Here is a 22435-nt window from a genome sequence, read left to right as displayed (position 1 = left end):
GCTCAAGTTTCAAGCAGATCCAGTTAGCCTAATGACTATTTTTGGCCCCTAGATGACAGCAATGACTCTCTTTTGACAAGATTGGGTAGGCGTCAGTAGAAGACGTGAGGCGGAGCTAGAGGGGACAATGGCTGGGGAAGGGAAGAGAACATGGCGACCGGTTGCAAGCAGCTCACGCTCGAGCAGTTTTTTTCAAAGACGAAAAGCATCGACCAACGCTAAAGAGCACATTGATGACTTTTTCTCCGCTTTTTGTTTTAAAACAGAGCATTTCGGTGAAACTAACCATTTTCTATTGTTGATTACTGTAGAAAGGAATAAGGTAGAAACTTTTTTTCTGATGAAAGATGAGAGTTCAATCTTTCATTTGGTAGTATGTGTGTTTCCATAGTCCAAACACAACATTTTCTGTGGACCTTGAAAGATCAGTCAAAATGCTTAAATCGGCTGGCACTGGCGACATCCCGTTTCTGAAAACGTCTGGCAGTGAAAGAGTTAAGTGGCTCTGGACAAGATCTTCTCAACAATGCCAACTGGACCTGGTCAACGCTCATGTCCGGGTGGAACTTTCATGTCTGGATTTGGAGAAGATAGCTGGGGAAGATGGCGGCCGCTGTGTCTAGCCGCACTCGAAGTTGAAGACGTCAAAGACATCTACCCGTTCATCACGCTGGTGGCTGGGATGCTTCTGCTAGGAATTGGAGCCCTCTGGCTGAATTGAATCCTCAGAAAAATGCAGGATGGGCAAAAAAAGGCGGTGGAAATGGCCACTGTGGCTCTAAGCACCATCACTGGAGTGCAAGCCAACTTGTCCAAGGCCTGTGACGACATATCACAGGTGAAGAACGACCTAGCTGCATCCAACATCGCCTTTAACAGAATGGCAATTAATTTGTCTACAAAGCCGAACAACATGGAGATGATTGCTCGTCAGAACGCAGCGATGAACAGAAATCGAGACGAGGAAGAAACCGACTGAAGGGTGAGGCTGGATGCGGGCTACCATTTATCCTTAGCTATCCAATGCTACTGGACCAAACTGATCAACAAGAGAACAAATCAACGTTTTGATCAACAACGACTATTGGGAAGACAAACTTTTGCATCAATCAGCAACTTGATAATCCACACAACTATATGTGACGAATTACTACCACTTTGATTAACTGCGTCCTATTGCATTCTGGGAACGGGAATTAATAAGCTTCGGCTTCATCCCATCAGCCCTTTTTCTTTTCAGGTATAATTGTATGTGAAAAGTGAATGTTGTAAATTGTCTCTGTGATTGTCCGAAAGGAAAAATGAACAAATAAAAACAAACAAAAACAAACAAACCTAATCCTCTTCCGTGCAATTTAGACTACGTCACAGAAAATAAACTAATTTGATTTCAAGGTTTATTTTGAGCCGGGCTGAAATCGCTTTCAACGGCTGAGTGACCAGACCAACTTTGTTTAATTCAAGAAAGTGGCTGTGACTTGCCAGGCTAGGATAATCTGTCCATATAAGACAATTATTAGATCCAAACTGAACAAATCTTGCATTATGGAGTGGCAAGAAGATTTTTGAAAGAAAATCATTCAAAGTCCCATTAGAAGTTTGCCACAAGCCATCCAGGAGACACAACATGAAAGAAGGTGCTCTGGTCAGATGAGAACAAAATTGAACTTTTTGAGCTAAACGTAAAATATTTTGTTTGGCACAAAATTAATATTGCACATCACATCGAATATTTTCGCCCGTCCTACTTTTTTATTTGTAAAAATAAATAAACAAATCATATACATTTTGTTTCACTTCACGACTGTGTGGTGTTGGTGTTGATTCTTCACAAAATAAAAAAATTATTAAATAAAAATCCACTTTTATATCTTTATTTGAAGCCTTCAATGTGGCAAAAGTTGAAAAAGTTCTAAGGGGGAATAATAATTTTGTTTAATTAAACTCTCTCTTCAGGTCCTTTGGAGTAACCTGCAAAAAACAATCGCTCCTCAAAATTTACAACGTTTCTCCTCAAATAAATGATTAACAAAACAGCTCCTCAAAGAAAAAATATATATATTTCGAGCCTTGAATAGTGATGTCATATTTGGTTAGGACAATCCTTGGAGGATTTCCTTTCCCACTGTAAAAAAACTAAACAAAATATAAAACAACAAAACTGCTGGGATAGGCCCCAGCACGCCCGCAACCTTCGTGGGGATGAGTGGTTCAGACAATGGAGGGATGTAATAATAGTAAGTTGTCATGAATGTAACTGGTCAAGACAGGAATTTATTGATATTAGCTTGAAAAATATATATATATATTGTTACTTTTTTTCAATAGGCACACACACACACACACACCTTGTACACACTTGGGATATACTTTAGGTGATAGTAGACACACCAAAGGTTGGCCAAACATATTTGTGAAATTCTAGGGGAGAAAAGAAAAACAAACATATTATGACATCCATTTAAAGGGGAAGTCAACCCCCAAATATACTGTATGCGCCCCCACAAGTCTAAACATGGAATTCCGATTAATACTGTGTATATAGCTGAATTAATTAAGCAGCAAAATCCACCCATTTTTGTCCATCTCAGGGGGCGTCCATTTCGCCACATGCAGTCGACTGATAATGACATCACAGTTGCTCAGAGCACAGGTAATGACCAATCACTTGTCACTTGACCAAACTCAGAAAACAGGTGAGACTAGTTGGGGCTACATAAAACATGTGCAAATGTTGGGGTTGGCTTCCCCTTTAATTTAAAAAAGGGTCACATCATAAATAATTTTGCTAGATAAATAAACATGCTGGGGTACCTTATAGGCGGTGCTGTTTGTGGAATCCACAATAATAAAAAGTGGCTTCCGAGTAAAAGGAAGTAAGTCACCGGGATGAAGGCTGTCAACAACAGTCAAAAGTACAGTATTCATTATTCATAGTGCTTCAGTATTGCTGTGCAGACATGTGTCCCATCTCTGGTATGGAAGCACTATTTTATATTGCTAACATGCTGAAGTGACATTTTGAAGTAAACAAGTGCTTTGCTTTGATGTTGAATTCAGTTTTAAATTTAATTGAATCAACATGCTTTCAAAATCCACCTTAATTCAAAATATGACCATTTAATCAAATTCACAGTAAAAAAAAAAAATACATGACTAATTCACAGTTAAATTCTTACCAGTGCATTTCTTTATGGGACTGACTCTTCTTCTGAATCATCTCTCCATTCACAAACTCTCGATTTGAATTTGTGAGAACCCCTCCAAAATCAAATGGTCCTACCAAAAATGGAGAAAATGAAGTTGTATTTAGTTGAAAATGATAGAGCAGCGGTCACCAACTGGTGACCACGGGCACCAGACAGCCTTCAAGGACCACTTAAGTAGCCCACAGGTAGGTGCTAAAAAATGGCTCAGCTGTGATGGGCAGTGATGGGAACGTTACTTAAAAAAAGTAATTAGTTATAGTTACTCATTACTTGCTTAAAAAAGTAACCGTGTTAGTAGTTGAATTATTTCATAAAAAAAGTAATCACTTCACTACATCAAATAATTTGGATTTTTAAATGATTTTCATTGGTACCTGATGTCTAACTCTACTATTAGTGAGAACATTTAATTTTGTATTACAGGAGGGGGTAATTCCACCTTCCTGGAGAGGGGCAACAATTTCAGTTATCCTAAAAGAGGGCAAAGACAAACAGGAGTATGGAAGCTATCGGCCAAGCAGTGTATTTAATTTGGATTATAGGATAATTACTTCTATTCTTTCCCGTAGACTAGAGAAGCTGCTATCAGTCCTCATCAATTTAGATCAGACCAGGTTTATTCGCCAGAGGCAAACAACTGATAATATGCATATTACTGCATATTACGGATCATATCCACAAGAATAAATTGCAATCAATAATAGGGAGTCTGGATGCCGAAAAGGCTTTTATTTCGGTCAGATGGGCTTTTCTATATAAAATGTTGAAGAAGTTTGGTTTTCGGGACAAGTTCATTAGAGTAGTTCAAGCATATTAAGATCAATGGGGACTTAGCTTCCCCCTGGAACCGGGGATGTAGGCAGGGCTGTCCAATGTCACCCCTCCTTTTTTATTTATTTATAGACACTAGGCCAATCAATAAGTCAAAATACAAAAATCAGAGGTATACCAATATCAGGAGTAGAACACAAGGTCGCTAGTTTGCTGATGATGTTTTAGTTAGTTTGGGGACGCCAGAGAGCTCATTTAAGGAACTGATGCTATCCTTGAATGATTTTGGTAGGCTTTCGGCTTTAAAGTTAACATTTCAAAAAAGCAGGTGATGACACTTAACTATAGCCCCACCACAACCCTGTGAAGAAATAATAAAGGGAAGAAAGAATTTAATTTAAAGTGGGAAAATGAGAATATTAAATACCTAGGGATACAATTGACTAGTGATCTTTCAAAGCTTGTTCGAGCTAACTATGAGCCAGTATCTCGCAATATTAAAGCTGACCTACACAGATGGAACTTGGTCCCCTTTTTAAGCGTTAGTGTGAGGATACATGCAGGCAAGATGAATATTCTCCCACAACTGCTTTACTTATTGAAGAATTTACCGGTGGAGGTTTGTGACAACCAATTTAAAGAATGGGATAAATCATCAATATCAAGGTTTATTTGGCATGGTCAAAAACCCAGGATAAAGTACGTCACTCTTCAACTTCTAAAGGCTTGGGCCCTCCCTGCCTGAGGAACTATTATTATGCGGCATAGATCACTCCTCTCCTATATTGTTGCAATGACACATACTCAGCAACATGAAAAGTGATGGTCCCCATCCAAGCTGCAATGGCTTGATGGATAAGTTACAAAGGATGGGAAATCCCGTGGTTGATTCACACGCTCCAGGCTTGGCAGAATGTGATTAATTCCTGTGGGATTCACAAGTTGTTAAACGTGTTTAGGTGTTTTGCTTATGATTCAGAATTTGTCACTGATAGACTCGATTCAGGCTTCAGATCTTGGAGCAGGTATGGCATATCATTTTTTTGTTCACAGTTTTGAGACCCTGAGGAACGAATACTTTTGCACAGAACGAATTCCACAGGTACTTACAATTAAGGTCCTGCATTGTTCATAAATGTAAAATGGCTGATTTAATCGGCCACTGAGGCCTACTTCTACCGTATTCTAAGAAATGTGATGACTGATGTTCCTACAAAGTCTATTTCTGAGTTGTACACTGGTCTATGCCGGGCCAATACCAATAACACTTTGTACATTAAAAATAAGTTTAAGTAACTTTGCACACTCCTCGGGGTCGGCGAAAAATGTGATATTATGAAGTTGCCATAACAACATAACATATAGCGCCCCGTAGCGTGGAAAAATATTCACCAATCCCGGCACGTTGGGCCGAGGGCTATGAAAATTGGCAGGCACTTGAAGCGCCCCGAGACAAAAAAGTCAGTGGAAGCCATATCCTAAAATGTACAAGAAGGGAGCTATGAATTTTAGAATGTCCAATTTTGGCCCATTTTTGCACATTCACTGTGGTCATTCTCTTGGCCCATTTGCCAACAGTTTTCATCCGATTTATTTTTAACTTGGCATGTATCATCTCAAGACCTGGGACAACAACTGGGGAAAAAAATCTTGACTTTTTGAAAAACTATATGACAGTGGTGGGGCCTCAAATTTTCCCTTTAATATTTCCTTCATCAAAAAAGAGGATATGCTTAATAACTCCGCTGTAAAAGCTCCAAAGAAATCCCAAACCTCTCATGCATCTTAATAGCCACGGCCTAAAAACATCGATATGATAATATTCGGTTATACATGTAGCGCCACCTAGTGGTAACAAGAAATGTCATGTGTGTCATTTTTATCTATTGTGCCGAGCCTGTTTGAAGGATCCAGTTGAAATTTTGTCAGAAAAGCTTTAAGATGTTGATCATGCCCCACACCAAATATTGTAACTTTTTGCCAAAGGGCATGGCTGTTACAGGGCTGCAAAGTCTGATGGTTTACCGTGACAATAAAAGCTGCATTAACTTGACCCAGATGATCCTATCTTCTCAAAATTTCACACAATTGTACTGATAGCGACACCTACTGGCATTTTTTATTTTATTTTTTACATTCTTTTCTTCAACTTTTTGCTCCAATCACTTTAACTGGATCTACCTCATATTTACTCAGAAGAGTGTTTAGGCCTTCATGATGTCATAACACGAAGTTTGTGACTTTTTGTGAATCCTTGTGGGCGTGGCAAGGTACTGTTCGCCAAGAAAACAACGCCAATTTTGAGGGCCTAAACATACACTGAAACTTATGAAACTTGGCACACACACACATCTGGCCTGGCAAAAGAGCACTATTTTATCGTGTATTGTGCGATTTTTACAAAAATTACTCACTAACGCCCCCTAGAAATTTTGAAAGAAGCAGCCCAGGTTGTACATTTAAGCAAGATCTACGAATTTTTGGGGGGTATTTGAGGGAGCCCAAGACCTACAAAAAAGTTTATTGGACCCGGATGCTTAAATGAAAAGGCAGTGAGCAACACATTTTTGAATGTCAGATTTTTGCCAATTTTTTAACATTTACAGTACAAAAATACAAAAATCTTGAGTTTTCTAAATACTATTGACCATTTGCACCGACGTCACGTGATCACGTGACTGCCCTATGACGAACGGCGGAAGAAAATGATTGTTGAATGGAAGTAGACGTGACCCGGAGCAACTTAGTAACTTAGTGACTGTTGTTTTACAAATTAAAAGTTATTATTGCTCATAGAGCCATGGAATCTATTACTTAAAACGAAGGTCGTCTGTCAGTCGAAGTTGCACATTTAGTCGGGACTCATAGAGCGTGATATTTACTTAAGTTGGAGATCGCTAATTTGAAAACAACCCCCTACCTTCTGTTACTAAACAGTTAAATACACTTAATAGTTTTGAAGAAGATACATTTTAATTCAACACCTCTGTTACAATCTTTGTTAGTGTACGTTTACTAGTAAAATGTATAAACATTTATTTACTAATTATCTACTAACCTTGCAAAAAATGATCGCTGCAAATCCGTCAATACTTTGTGGGCTGCCAGTCCTTTCTGTTGATTGCTGCAATCGTTGTTCGTCTTCATTAGAAGGTATGTGATAAAGAGCAACATTTGGTTTACTCTTTGTCCTTCTGTACAATCGACTGCACAGCAAGATATGACCATTTTATAAGATAATCGATTAGATAAGGGACTTTACGCTGTACGAGATTCAATGGTTACAATACAGGCAAGGGGTTCTTTTGCTGTCCAGCATCCCGGAGGGGGCGTTCCCATGAGGGCTGTGACGTCACGTGCAAAAGGTCAATATGATGGGGGCGGGGCATCATATTTTGTGTTTGATATTTCCTTCGCTATGAAGGACAAAATATGTAATACCAAATCAGGTAAATTTCTTGCAAACCAACTTAAACGCAATCGGGAAAAATCTCTTATAACGGCTATTAAAGGGACAACTGGTGGATGCACACAATCACCAGAAGAAATTAATCAAATATTTTATAACTATTATCGCAACTTATACTCAGAAACTAACAAGCCTAACCCTGAGCATTCTTCAGTAGCTTAAATATACCTCAGTTAACTACTGACTATAAAGATATGTTAGATGCGCCACTTACTATAAACAAGCTTTACAGTGCTCTAGATAGTATGCCTAATGGCAGAGCACCTGGCCCGGATGGATATCCGGCTATATTTTTTAAGCAGTTTTGGTTAATGCTTGCTCCACTATTCTTAAGAGTAGTAACAGAAATTAAAACTAATGGTTACATACGCCCACACAGCAGCAATTCAACTTTTATTAAAGCCAGAAAAAGATCCCACCGTTCCATCAAGTTACCGTCTGATTTCACAAATTAATATTGATGTTAAAATTATCACTAAGGCTTTCGCATCTAGACTAGAAACAGTAATCTCAATAATCATTCATAGCGACCAAACAGGCTTTATTAAAGGTCGTCACTCTACTAATAATATTAGGAGGCTCTTTAACCTTATTAGCATGTCACAGCGGCATGATAAAAAATATAAAATATTATATCATTGGATGAAGAAAAAGCTTTCGACAAAGTTAACTGGTCCTTCCTCCTTGCTGTTTTAAATAAATTTGGCTTTGGGAAGTCGTCTTTTCACTGGGTGTCAGTATTATATGATTCTCATAAAGCTACAGTTACTACTAATGGGATTATATATCAGAGTTTTACTCTACAGAGAGGCACAAGACAGGGATGCCCACCGTCCCCTTTATTATTTGCAATATTTATTGAGCCACTTGCATTAGCTATACGCCAGGAAAGAAGGATTCAAGGAATTAACTCTGGGGTAACAGAACACAAAATTAATCTATATGCCGATGATATTTTACTTTATTTAGAAAAGCCTGCTATTTTGTAAGGGGAAGTATTTAACTTAATAACTGGACAAAATCAACATATTACAGAAAATTCATGGAACCTTGCAAACCAGGACCCACACTACTCATTTCCTATAGGTAATGTAAAATACTTAGGCATAAAAATCTCACCTAAATTAACTGATTTAATTAATTTAAACTTTACTCCACTTCTGGATAGCATTAACAGTGACTTGGAGCGCTGGAATAATTTTCCCATTTCTGTATTAGGACAAATAGCCACCATTAAAATTAAAAGTAAATTATTTTTTCTCAATATTCCATTCAAACCTACGTCGCACTGGTTCCAGTTGTTGGACTCGGCCGTTACAAAATTCTACTGGAATTTAAAAAAAAAAAGCAAAGATTAGTCTATCTACTCTTCAGAAAAGTAAATCCAAATGCACTACTATATAGCTAACCAGCTACAATATATCATTCTATGGGCACAACCCAACAGAGATACTAACAGTTGGTTGGAACTAGACCAGAAGGATTGTAATAACCACAGACAGAATTGTTTAAAAAACCCAATGATTTTAGCCACCTTGACCGCCTGGTGGAAGGCACTAGAAGTTACAAAGGCCTAATTAGAGCCCTGCGGGCTTTCTCCCATATGGCATAACCCCGACTTTCAATTTAACAACCAATCGGTTTATTTAGGTGTGTGGGAGCAGAAAGGAATTACACATCTCCACCGTCTTTTCTCAGATGATGTTTATATCACATACATCCTTGCTCCCAAAATACAAAATAAAAAAACAATTTATTTTTTTTTATCTGCAAATTAAAAATATGATAAAGAAACAAATTCCAACACTTCGGGATACGCTCCAATCGCCTGTTTTAACTAAAGATATTACAAAGCTATCTCCGACAACAAAAAAACTCTATACTTTCGTATACTGATAAAATGTATTTACCCATGTCGAAATGGGAGACGGACTTGTCTGTAGCTCCGGAATTTGACTTTTGGATTCAAGTTTGTGAAAACGTATTTAAAATGACAAAACACACAAATTTACAACTTATCCAATATAAAATTATTCATAGAACATATATTACTCAATATATGATGAAGAAAATGGGACTCTAAGACGCCGACATTTGTCTCCAGTGTTTACAAATTACTGCAGACACTTATTTTCATACTTTATGGTTATGCACTCCGGCTATGTATTTCTGGACTAAAGTCTTAAAAAAAACTTTCCGCTTTCTTGGACTGTAGGATACCTTTGTCTCCAAACTTGTGTTTGCTAGGTGACCTAACAACAATTGACTTACCACGTAAACAATTTCAATCTACACTTGTAGCACTTACTATCTTTTTTTTCTGGAGCGCTCAGTATTGTTCATTCGGTAATTTTACCGATTTGACATGTCATCATCATTGCTCTCTCTTTTCTTATATATATATATATTTTTAAATCAATTTTTATTTTGTATGTGGATGAGCATGTGTATGTGCATGTGCGTGTGAGTGTGTATTCATTAGTTCACTTAAAACCTATTAAAAAATCCCATACCGTTCACCTAAACCGAACACTTCAGAACCCAGCCAGAGCCATGAGGACGTCAGGAGACCAGAGGAAGGACCAAAGAAAAGAAAGGAAAGTGAAATCCAGCACCGACCAGACACCACCCACCGGGCCACCAACCAGAGTCCTTCACCAACCCCAGAAACATTCAAATTCCAACAAATCAGGGAGACATCAAGAGACCAAAAGAGAGACTGAGGAAAGGAAAGAAGGACAGACGAAGCAGAGTGAGATCCACAGACACCAGCGTCCACTGATTCAACGACCAGAGGAAGAAGCAGATTGTGTCTGAGTTTCGATAGATGCTGGTGTGGTGGATCTGGCATCCATGAAAATCTCCACCAAAGAGGGAAGCCGTCGACCCCTGCCAGGACAGAGCAAGCGCAACACATCAGGGCCCCCCCAGGCCACGGCAGCGCCAAGGGACAACCCCCAGGAGCAAACCCAGGAGCAGGAGCGCCCCCAACCCAGCGCAGCAGGACGGGGTACTGCATTTTAATCTAAATCTGGTTACTTAATTCTGCCTGTTAGCGAGAGCCACCACATTGCGATAACTTATATTGCTGGTTCTGTATTTGGCAATTTGTAACTAATGGTTGTGTTTTTATAGTCAGGAACCCAGTTGATGCCAGCGGGGGCTGTGGGCCAGTGAGGTGCCTGGTCGGCCTGCCGTGCCCCGTTCTGCTGCGTTGGGCTTGGGGCGCAGGCCGTGTTGGGGTGAGGGGCGCTCCTGGCTCTGGTGGCCGCTGTGGGGCCGGGAGGGTTGTGCTTGCTCTGTCCTGGCCGGGGTCAACGGCTCCCCTCTTTGGTGGAGGTTTTCATGCATGCCAGATCTACCACACCAGCATCTACCGAAATTCAAAGACAATCTGCCTCTTCATCTGGTCGTTGAATCGGTGGAGGCTGATGTCTGTGGATCTCACTCTGCTTCATCTATTCTTCCTTCCTTTCCTCCGTCTTTCCTTTGGTCTCCTGAGGTCGACCTAATTTGTTGCAGTTTAGATGTTTCTGGGGTTGGTGATAGATTCTGGTTGGTAACCCGGTGGGTAGTAGGTGATGTCTGGTCGGTGCTGGATTTCACTTTTCTTTGATCCTTCCTCGAGTCTCCTGACAACTTCACGACTCTAGCTGTATTCTAAAGTATTCGGTTTAGGTGAACTGTATGGGATTTTTAATAGGTTTTAGGTGAATTAATGAGCACACACTCACACGAATGACCATATGCACAGACACACCCACACATGCACATGCACATACTACGCACATACAAAAAAAAAAAAGAGAGCAATGATGATGATATGTCGAATCGGTAAGATTACCGAATGAAAAATACTGAGGTGTCTCAGAAAAAGAAAAGAAAAGGAAAAGGATCCTGCTATTGAAATGCAGTCCACTTCTTTCACTTGTCGAGCACATTTGGCACATCATAAAAGGGAAGGTGCAACAAAGAAAGCCTAAGACAGTTAAACAGTTAGAGAGACGCGTGTTAGACAAGAATTGGACAGCATTCCCATTTCTTAACTTGAGAAACTTGTTTCCTCGATCCCCAGACGTTTGCAGACTGTTGTAAGAAGAAGAGGGGATGCCTCACAGTGGTGAAAATGGCCTTGTCCCAACTTTTTGAGATTTGTTGACACCATGGAACACCATGGAATTTAACTTAGTTTTCCCTTAAAATGATAGATTTTCTCAGTTTCAATTTTTTACCTGTTCTCTATGTTCTATTCTGAATAAAATATTAAAATTTGGCACTTCCACATAATTGCATTCATTTTTTAATCACAATTTGTATAGTTGTTGGAACACAATTTGTATAGTGTTCCAACTTTTTGGGAATTGTGTGTGTGTGTATATTTATATATATATATATATATATATATATATATATAGTTTTGATTTCCATTTACCGTATTTTCACGACCATAAGGCATTATAAGGTGCAGTCACAGTTACTGGTGCTATTTCTGTGTTAAACACACACATAAGGCGCACCGCACTATTGGGTGCAGGCACGGTCTGGCTCAAAATATATGGTAGCATGCTGTCATGCTAAAACATATGCATGTTTTTAAAAAAGGCAGCGAGCGGAACAAAAGTGAGTTTGGTTGAAGTAACAGTGTTGAATGTAAACAGTGAGTTCAGTTGTACTTGAAGTATATAACAATGTACTCACGTTGCTTTTGATCATTCCTAATCTACAAATCAGTCATAGTCCTCATGATCTTCTGTATCAGAAACTGGGCAAGTTCTCCATCAAACACGCCAGTCTCATCGAAAATGATGCCAGCTTTTGTGTTTGCCCAAGCATTCACGATCCATTGACAAATTGTGGCACAACTTGCACGATGCTGCCTCTCAGTCTTGGTAAAGCTGTTTTCGCCAGCCTCCCGGAATGATAGCAAGCTCTGCATTTATTTGCCGAACTTTATTTTTCACAGCAGCTGAGAGATGTGCGCATTTGAGTCACGGAGAAAAGAAAGGAAAGGTGATGCGTGGCAAAAAACTATCTGGTCTCTTTTGTATGTGGTGTGATCTGTTTAGCTACACTGTATAGACTTCAAAGTGACTTTTGCATGTCTGTTGCTGTAAGTGCATGTTGTTCAATAACGCATTTTAAAAAACAAAAGAAAAAAAAAGGAAACAATACACTACTGTATGTAGTAGTTTAGCCCGGACACCCCTTTGCATTTGTTATGTTCCATCTCCCTCACTCCCTGTGCGAGTAGACTGCTCTATTTTGGAGGGAGCTGTCAATCAAACAATCAACTTGTAAGTGGCTCGTTAAGATCTGAAACAGGCAAAAAAGAAAAAAAAGAAGACTTATGCTCACTGAACATGCATGCTTTAGCGCCATGGCATAAATTTGAACACAACAAATCACAATTGGCAGAGCGAACACGTGGGGGTGGGCGTGGGGCAGGGGCAGGGGGAGAGGAGGGACTGGAGAACTCACCACCAAGTTGACTCTTCCGTGCTATCATGTCTGTCCTCAGTCAGGTCCGCCTTTCTTGTATATAAGCAATGTGTGCGGGAAGTCCTCTCACACAGTCAGTCAGATTTGTGTGTGGACCATGGTCCACACACAAGGCGCACCTCTTTTAGAAAGTTTAAGACTTTAAAGTGCGCCTTATAGTTGTGAAAATACGCTATATTTATTTCTTGCATTACATTTTTTAATTATATTTTTTATATCTGTTTTATTCTTCTAATCTTTTATTCATTTATGCATTTATTTAGTAATTTATTTATTAGTGCTGTCAAAGTTAAAGCGTTAACTGATTAATTAATCACAAAAAATTATCACACGAATCATAAATTAATGTATATTAAGCACACTATTAATTTTGACCATAGATTATCCTTTAGCGTGACAGCGGATGGCTACGTTTAAGGTAGCACAGGTTGTGTTTTACGTAGATTAATCGCACTATTAATTTTGACCATAGATTATCCTTTAGCGTGACAGCGAATGGCTACGTTTAAGGTAGTACGGGTTGTGTTTTAGCAATAAACATAATTACATGCATTAAAGTATAGCATTTAATAAATGTTTGCGTATCACATTTACAATATTTGTTCATGTTTAAATATTGGGGTCATTTTTTTCCATTTTAAATTATGCAAGTAATAAACTGATTAGAAAAAGAGGAGGATGAGCATGTGCAGTGGATCAAAAAATGTTGAAGACGTCCTCATAACATTAAATGTCAAAATAATGAACACATAACCAGTGCTCTTCAAATTTGGCGGGAAAAAAATGTTGATTAAAAAAAGGCTTTTTTTAATTAAGCAATTAATCAAAATTTTAAGATCTGATTAATCTGCAAAAAAAAAAATCGTTTGACAGCTCTATTTATTTTTTATTTTTGGCAGTTTTGGTCCTTCATAACCCTGTAGCCAAAAATACACTTACCTTCACTTTCTATATTTACAGATGGAAAGATTCCGGTTGCTGACAGGTAGACAAGTAGAACACTGCTTGCTGGCAATTCCTGAAATTAAAAGTAATTAAAAAAAATACACAATAGGTAATAATTGATGCATAATTGTCTTTTAAGCCTCACATTGATTGTCTTGTAAAAAAGCTGTGCCTTAAGTTTCTATTTTTCTTTCCAAGCAAGGAAAAGACTTGCGGCCGCAACATTTTTTCCTGTGCTTGATTACGGAGACCTTTTATACTCACATGCCTCAGCCAAAGCTCTACATATGTTGGACTCTGTTTTTCATGCCTCCTTGTGCTTCATAACAAACTACGGTCCACAAATTGTGAACTGTAATCCCGGGTTGGATGGCCTGCTTTGGACACTCGTCGGCTGACACACTGGTACAGATTTATTTACAAGGGACTCATAGGGTTACTCCCTCCATATTTGAAAGTTTAAATTCAGATTGGACCTTACTCTCTTCGTTCTCAGGACATCTACTTACTGACTGCCCCTACTGTCAGGACAGAGAAAGGAAAGATGGGTTTTCAGTATCAAGCACCTACAGATTGGATTTTTTTACAAATGACAATTCAAATTCCAGATATCATAACTTTGTCTCAGTTTGATGCCATTTTAAAGGATCTGGAAATGAAGTCATTAACCTGTTTTTAATTTACTGTTTTAACTGTACGTAATGTTGTGTTGTGTTGTGTTGCGCCTCTTGGCCAGGACTCCCTTGAAAAAGAGATCTGTAGATCTCAATGGGATTTTCCAGGTTAAATAATGTTTAAAAAAGAAGGCCTATGTAGTATGAGTACGTACATAAATACAAACATACAAGTACAGGGAGTCCTAAAATTACGGCGGAGTTCCGTTCCTACGCTGGCGATATAACCCGAATTTCGACTTAAATCGGATTTCACCGTTAAAATCGATATTTACATCAAAATACTTTGTACAGTAATTTTAAAAAACATATTTGCACGACCCGGAAGAGCCGGAACCAATATTTCGTGTTTCTGCACAGACATTCATTGCTGACGGACGGCAGAGTGGAGCTAATTCAAACTTAAACACGGAAATGTGACGCACCTGATGGTGAGCCGACCTGCTCAATGGACGTCTGTTGCTGGAGGTAACAACAACACAACTTGAAATAACTTTAAAATGGCGTGATTACTGTGGGCAAATAATGAAAAGGAAGGTGCTACGGACAAGGCACGGGCACCGTAAAGTCAAAACGACATAGGTCGCGTACGACGACTCCCTGTACATATATATCTATACTGTCAGAGGTGTGTGATTTTTTTAAACTAAAAAATACTTAGACATAGCTTAAAAAAACATCTCACTTTTACTTTTTCAAAAAAAAAAGCAACAATATATCAACAGTACAATGATCCACAAGGCCACTGATACGCATGAAATGTTTATACTACATGAATATTGATTGGTCTTCTGAACTGAACTGTTCAATGAAAAAAAATCTGAGTAACACAATTAGCATATATAAATCTGAACCATATAGTAAATTAATCTACAAGGATAAAAATGAACAGAGATGAGTTAACTACAGCTACATGTATTGATCATATTTATACAAATTATGTTAAAAAGTGCATAAATATAATTTCAGAACCCGTTGGCTTCAGTGATCATAATATAATGGCTCTGGCATTTAAAAAGAAAGTATCATGAGCAAGACATAACGTCATTTACAAAAGAATGTACAAATCTTTTTCAGAACTTGAGCTCTCTCTCAGGAAAAAAAAAATTAAAAAAAAAAAAAAAAAAAGAACACTGTCAGATCTACAAGGTCTCCTTGCTTGGATAGTGATTTGAGACGGAAAAAGGGACTGATTGAAAGAAAAACTGTTGTTGTGTTGTTGATTTGCAAGCTTTTCGGTCATTCAATTAATAGGCAAAAGAAAAAAATACAAACAAAATGAATTTCACAAATGTGGTAAAAATAGTAAACAAATATGAAAAACAATAAATTAACTGTTGGGTTGAAGAAACAGTTAAATGCCCTTATTTATTGATGTAAATGAAACATTTATGACTAAACCTTTTGAAGTTGCAAGCTATTTCAATAATTACTGTAAAAAAAAAGAGAAAAAAAAGAGTGAAAATCATTAGAAATTAAATGTCCCAAGTGAGTGACTGTCAAAATCAATAATAAAAGAACAAATTATGTTTGATAACAACTGTTCATATATTTTTAAATCTGATGAGAATTATCATTTTCAAAGAATACTTATAAACTGTGATAAACCTTCTGGAATTTACTATACTGCTGGTAAACCTCTAAAGGTTGCAACTAAATCAGTGGTCAAGCCTTTATGTCATATTTTCAATTTATGTTTTATTTGTTCAAGTCCAAGTTCGTGGAAAATATCAAAAGTTGTTCCTCTTGCTAAAAATTCAAAAGAACCACTAACTGGGCAAAACAGCAAACCCATAAGCACCTTATATGTCGAGAGTAAAATGATGGAGAGGTTTATGTTTAAACAGATTCAGAATTATTTTAAGTGAATCAACCTTAAGTCTGATGCTCAAGGAAGAAGAAGGGTATTCAACTAGCTCAGCTCACTTATATCTCTAACTCATGAAGAGCTGCAACAAATTGACAAAGCAGTGTGTAGGAGTTGCATTTTTGGACGTCAGCAACGCCTTTGATCTTATTGATCAGAAACTTCTATCTGGGAAACTAGCATTATATGTCTTCAAAAGCTCAGCAATGTTTTTCTTAAGCAGTTAATTGTCAGAGCTGTAAAGGCACGTAAGATTATCGGAGCATCGCTGCCAACTATGGGTGAACTGGCAGAACAGCCTCTCCAGGGCTCGTGGTATGAAATAAGACAGGGGTGGCTAAGTCCAGTCCTCGAGAGCCACTATCCAGCCTGTCTCCCTCTTTCTAAGACAAGCTATGACATCTCACACTCCTCTAATTATGGAGTTAAAATCATGCCAAATGATTTTATCTCTGTTTATTTTTTTAAATATCTTTCAAGTACAAACTAAAATCTTTCAAGTATGGAAAAATATCCTTCAAGTGCAAAAAAAATCCTTCATGTATGAAAAAAGCTATTCTACAACTACGGATAATGGTCACATGACTTTTGGCACCAATATTCTGCCTAGCAGATCCACGCGCGCATTTGGCATCTGGCACATCTAGCATTTGGGCGTGTGGATTATCGGGCTTGTGTGCATTATTTGAGTAGTTTTTTCCAGAACTTTGTAATTCACGGAGTATTTATTTTTTAGAATAATATTTAGTTTTATCCGTTACATTTTAAAAACAGTATCTGTACTTTTTATTAGATACATTTTTTAAAACAGAGGGTCATTACTCGGTACGTTTGTTTTACATGCATGACAACGATTAAAAAAGAGATTAGACCTAGCACAAAAGCTACCGTCGATGTTCCTGGCTCGGCCAATCATATGATGCATTAAACACGGTCCCCAGCTGACATCCCCGCTTGTGATAGGCTCTATCTCAAGCTATGAGATGACGCGAGAAGACGTGCTGGACATTGAAACTGTCAACATTATGTACTCGACTCAGAAGGAGATAGCGAATCAGCTGGCCGCCCACCCATGGCCTTATCTGCGGGAGATGTTTACATTGGTTGGCTCGAAGAACGACTTATGGCGAATGCATTGTGTCCTGTGTAAACCAAAAGTCCACGAGCTAGCCGCCTACAAAAATTCCCCGTCCAATCTGAAAAAACTTATCAAGGTAAGGTACAGTAACGCTAAATAATCATGACCCTTTTGTTAGCTTAGCCCTGGTTAATGACATTAGATTAGCATTAAATGCTATATTAGCGTAATACACCAGCTTGGTTCCATTTGATTGCTATCAGATTTCATGAAGCACTTGTGATATTTTTTAACTACTCCAAATTGCATTCTTGGTTGATGCAGTGGAAACTTAATTAATATCCATAGCATCTTTAAACCAAGACCACTAACAAGAGGAGTAAAAAATATTGCAAGGGCTTCATAAGGCGATCTAGTTAGTTTTAAGGGTTTGTTAAGTCTTGTTATGCCTTCTACATGGCATCTCCGATTGGTTAGGCAGGGCAGTTAATTTAATAATAATAAAAAATAGGATAATGTAAAATAATGTGGACATTTCCAGCGTGTGTAAAGCCACGCTAATACAGTTAAATTTGTTTCCAATATTTTAATAAAGGTTTGACTCCCACCCCTATATTGGGTTACATGTGTTGTCGCATTTAATCAGATATTTATGGCAGTCCTCAAACTGTTACTAGATTGTGCATAATGATGACGGTCGACACTTACTTTAAAGGAGGCAGACAAGAAAGTAAAAAGCTGGCTGAATGTTGGCTTGTACAGTAGATACTTGTGAGGGTTTTCCCGTTTGGCAGGTTTCTCAGTGGGTTCCTTAGGAGAGAGGAAATACACAGTAGCAAGAAAACATATACACTGTTAGGAATGACCTCTATTTTTAGCATAAATTTGTCATAAGTGATCTGATGATCTAAGTCATGATATATACAGTTTCAAAGTGATACCATACAAACTATAATATATTTTTTATCAAAAATAACAGTGGTGCAGTGTTGGGAATGTTCATTTTCTACGCGAACTAGTTCAAAATTCAGCTCACAAATTTTTAAATGAAATAGTTCAGTTCATAATTGAACATTTTTGAAGAAAAATCATTGGTCAAATATGTTTCTGCAAGCTGGTAGAACTGGACAATTATGGAAGAAATAAAAATAATACCTATTTTAATTGATATTAAAATCACAATTAAAATCATTATTCAATCATTTCAAAACTTACATAATCTACATAATGTCTTTACTGTATTTATTTTTGTTAGTATATTTTCACAAATCTTGGGATTTAGTGGGCTTACCTGGGACCTCAGGGATTGTATTTTGTGCCATGACATGGAAATGTATACACATTTACATATATATATATATATATATATATATATATATATATATATATATATATATATATATATATATATACATACATACATACATACATACATACATATATATTTCCAAAATGTTGGCAAGACCAAGTTTAATATACATCATACATCATTATACAACTTATAACATGGAAGTAAGGTTAATAATAAAACTTTGATTACACATTTTTCACTTTTACTCAAATAGGGGTGATGCAAAAATGAGTACAACCCACCCCAAATTTTTTTTACACTGTATAGCCTCCACGATTTTTAATCACAGCACTAAGTCTTCTAGGCATTGAATGAACAAGCTGGCAACATTTTGTTGCATCAATCTTTTTCCATTCTTCAAGAATGGCCTCTTTTAGAGACTGGATGCTGGATGGAGAGTGATGTTCAACTTTTCTCTTTAGAATTCCCCATAGGTGTTCAATTGGGTTCAGATCAGGAGACATACTTGGCCACTGAAGCACTTTCACCTGGTTCTTCTTCAGAAATCCAACAGTGGCCTGAGATGTGTGATTAATTTCATTGTCATATTGGAAAAGTGCACGACGACCAAGGGCATGGAGTGATGGCAGCATCTTTTCTTTCAAAATTGAGCAATACAGCTGTGAATTCATGATGCCATCAATGAAATGCAGCTCCCTGACACCAGCTCTTGCAACCCCACATGAGTACACTACCACCACTATGTTTCACTGTAGGCACCATGCATTTTTCCTTGTATTCCTCACCTTTGCGACGCCATACAGTTTTGAAGCCTTCAGGTCCAAAAACATTTATCTTGGTCTCATCACTCCAGCATATAGAGTCCCAGTAGTCTTCATCTTTGTCAGCATGGGCCCTGGCAAACTCTAGCCGCAATTTTTTTGTGCCTGGGCTTTAGGAGAGGCTTCCTCTGTGGGGGGAATCCATACATGCCATCCCTCTGCAGTGTACGCCGTATTATGTCACGGGAAATAGTTACCCCAGTTTGGCTTTTTTTTCCTTAGATAACTGCAGTGAACTGAGATGTTGATTTACTTCCACCCTTCTCATCAGAAGATGCTGCTGTCGAGTTGTTCACATCCGTGGATGACCTAGACGTCACTGTGAGATAAATTTTTGTACCACTTTTGCTACAGTATTCTGACTGATGAGTAAAGCTTTGCTGATCTTCTTGTAGCCATCCCCTTTGTTGTGCAAAGAAATTATTTTCTTTCTCGGGTCCTGTGACATTTCTCTTCTGTGTGGTGCCATTGCTAACAGCATGAAATGGGAAAGTGTTTTCTTTAAGTAACACCCATTTATAGTCAACAGTCTGCTTGACACCTGTGTAATGAATAAATAGACTCAGCTGTAGACATTCGTAGTCTAAAATTTTGGCTTTTTGGGTTTTACTCCAGAGACTTTTAGTGGGGTGTACTCATTTTTGCATCACCCTTATTGGAATAAAACGGAAAATTCTGTTCTCTAATGTATATTATTAACCTTACTTTCATGTTATAAGTTAAACAGATGTTATACAAACTTAGTCTTGTCAATATTTTGAAAATTGTTTTTGATTTCATTGACATACAGTATTGTTTAAAGTGTTATTTTTCTTAGGGGGTGTACTCATTTATCAGTGGTGAGCGGTCAATATAAGAACATTATCTACATCTAGTATTTTTTTTTTCTTCTTCTTTTCCAGGAGAGCTCAGTATTGTTCATTCGATTTGACATCATCATTGCTCTCCTTTTTTTTAAAAAACAAACAAAAAAAAAAAAATTAATCATTTTTTTTTTTTAAATATATATACATATATATACATATACACACATATATATATATATATATATTTTTTTTTTTGTATGTGGGTGAGTATGTGTATGTGCGTGTGCGTGCGTGTGTGCGAGCGTGTGTGTATTCATCAGTTCACCTAAAGCCCATTAAAAAAAATCCCATACTAATAATATAATATAATAATAAATTGCCAAATGCAGAAACATCAATGTAAGTTATCACGATGTAGTGGCTCTCGCTAACAGACAGAATTAAGTAACCAGAATTAAAAAATTCTATATACGTAGACCATGTTTCTATAAATTTTGATATTTGGTTTTTATTTGAGGCAGATATTTTTTCCATTAAAATGTGATTTATGAGGAGGTTAGACCATTGGTCAATATTCAGAGTTTGTTTATTTTTCCAGTTAACAAGAATTGTTTTTTTAGCGATAGTAAGGGCTACAAGTGTAGATTGAAATTGTTTATGTGGTAAGTCAGTTGTTGTTAGGTCACCTAGCAAACACAAGTTTGGAGATAAAGGTATCCTACAGTCCAAAATAGTGGAAAGTTTTTCTAAGACTTTAGTCCAGAAATACATAACCGGAGTACATAACCATAAAGCATGAACATAAGTGTCTGTAGTGTTTTGTAAGCATTGGAGACAAATGTCGGAGTCTGAGAGTCCCATTTTCTTCATCATTTATTGAGTAATGTATGTTCTGTGAATAATTTTACATTGGATAAGTTGTAAATTTGTGTGTTTTGTCATTTTAAATGCGTTTTCACAAACTTGAATCCAAAAGTCAGGTTCCGGTGCTATAGACAAGTCTGTCTCCCATTTCGAGATGGATAAAGACATTTTATCAGTATATGAAAGTAACTTATATATTTTTGAAAGTTTTTTTGTTGTTGTCGGAGAAAGCTTGTTAATATCTTTAGCTAAAACAGGCGGTTGGAGCGTACCCCGAAGTGTTGGAATTTTTTTCTTTATCATATTTTTAACTTGTAGATAATTTAAAAAAAATTCCGTTTTTTATATTGTATTTTTGGAGCAAGGATGTATATGATATAAACATATCTGAGAAGAGATGGTGGAGATGTGTAATTCCTTTCTGCCCCACACAGCTAAATGAAACGGTTGGTTGTTAAGTTGAAAGTCGGGGTTATGCCATAGGGGAGAAAGTCCACAGGGCTCCACTTGGGCTTTTGTCAATTCTAGTGCCTTCCACCAGGCAGTCACGGTGGCGGAAATCATTGGGTTTTTAAAACAATTATGACGCTTAATCGATGTTGTAATAAAGAGTAAATCTCGAAATCTGAGGTTATTACAATCCTTCTGTTCTAGTTCCAACCAACAGTTAGTGACTCTGTTGGGTTGTGCCCATAGAACGATATATTGTAGCTGGTTAGCTATATAGTAGTACATAAAATTTGGTGCCTCTAGACCACCTTTGGATTTACTTTTCTGAAGAGTAGATAGACTAATCTTTGCTTTTTTTTTATTCCAGTAAAATTTTGTAACGGCTGAGTCCAACAACTGGAACCATTTAGCCGTAGGTTTAAATGGAATAATTGAGAAAAAATAGTTTATTTTGGGTAAAACTTTCATTTTAATGGTGGCTATTCGTCCTATTAGAGAAATAGGAAGATTATTCTAGCGCACCAAGTCACTATAAATGTTATCCAGAAGTGGAGAAAAGTTTAAATGAATTAAATCAGTTAATTTAGGTGAGATTTTTATGCCTAAGTATTTTAAATTACCTATAGGAAATGAGTAGTGTGGGTCCTGGCTTGCAGGGTTCCATGAATTT

At 37.5% G+C, this 22435-nt stretch overlaps 1 protein-coding gene across 4 annotated transcripts in view; it reads right to left on the bottom strand.

Moving 5' to 3' along the window:
- The window catches only part of scai (suppressor of cancer cell invasion), a 171117-nt gene that overhangs the window by 32288 nt on the left and 116394 nt on the right, over positions 1-22435 (bottom strand). For all 4 annotated transcript variants that reach the window (XM_077542791.1, XM_077542793.1, XM_077542792.1 and 1 more), the window contains 5 exons: positions 18221-18322; positions 13888-13966; positions 3180-3279; positions 2815-2896; positions 2349-2421 (listed from right to left, as the gene is read on the bottom strand). In XM_077542791.1, coding sequence (XP_077398917.1) covers positions 2349-2421; positions 2815-2896; positions 3180-3279; positions 13888-13966; positions 18221-18322 — 436 coding nt within the window. The remainder of the gene's footprint in view (positions 1-2348; positions 2422-2814; positions 2897-3179; positions 3280-13887; positions 13967-18220; positions 18323-22435) is intronic.

Source organism: Vanacampus margaritifer, chromosome 14 (genome assembly GCF_051991255.1).
Source record: "Vanacampus margaritifer isolate UIUO_Vmar chromosome 14, RoL_Vmar_1.0, whole genome shotgun sequence".
Taxonomy (NCBI): Eukaryota; Metazoa; Chordata; class Actinopteri; order Syngnathiformes; family Syngnathidae; genus Vanacampus; species Vanacampus margaritifer.
This window is presented reverse-complemented; position numbering and strand designations above follow the sequence as displayed.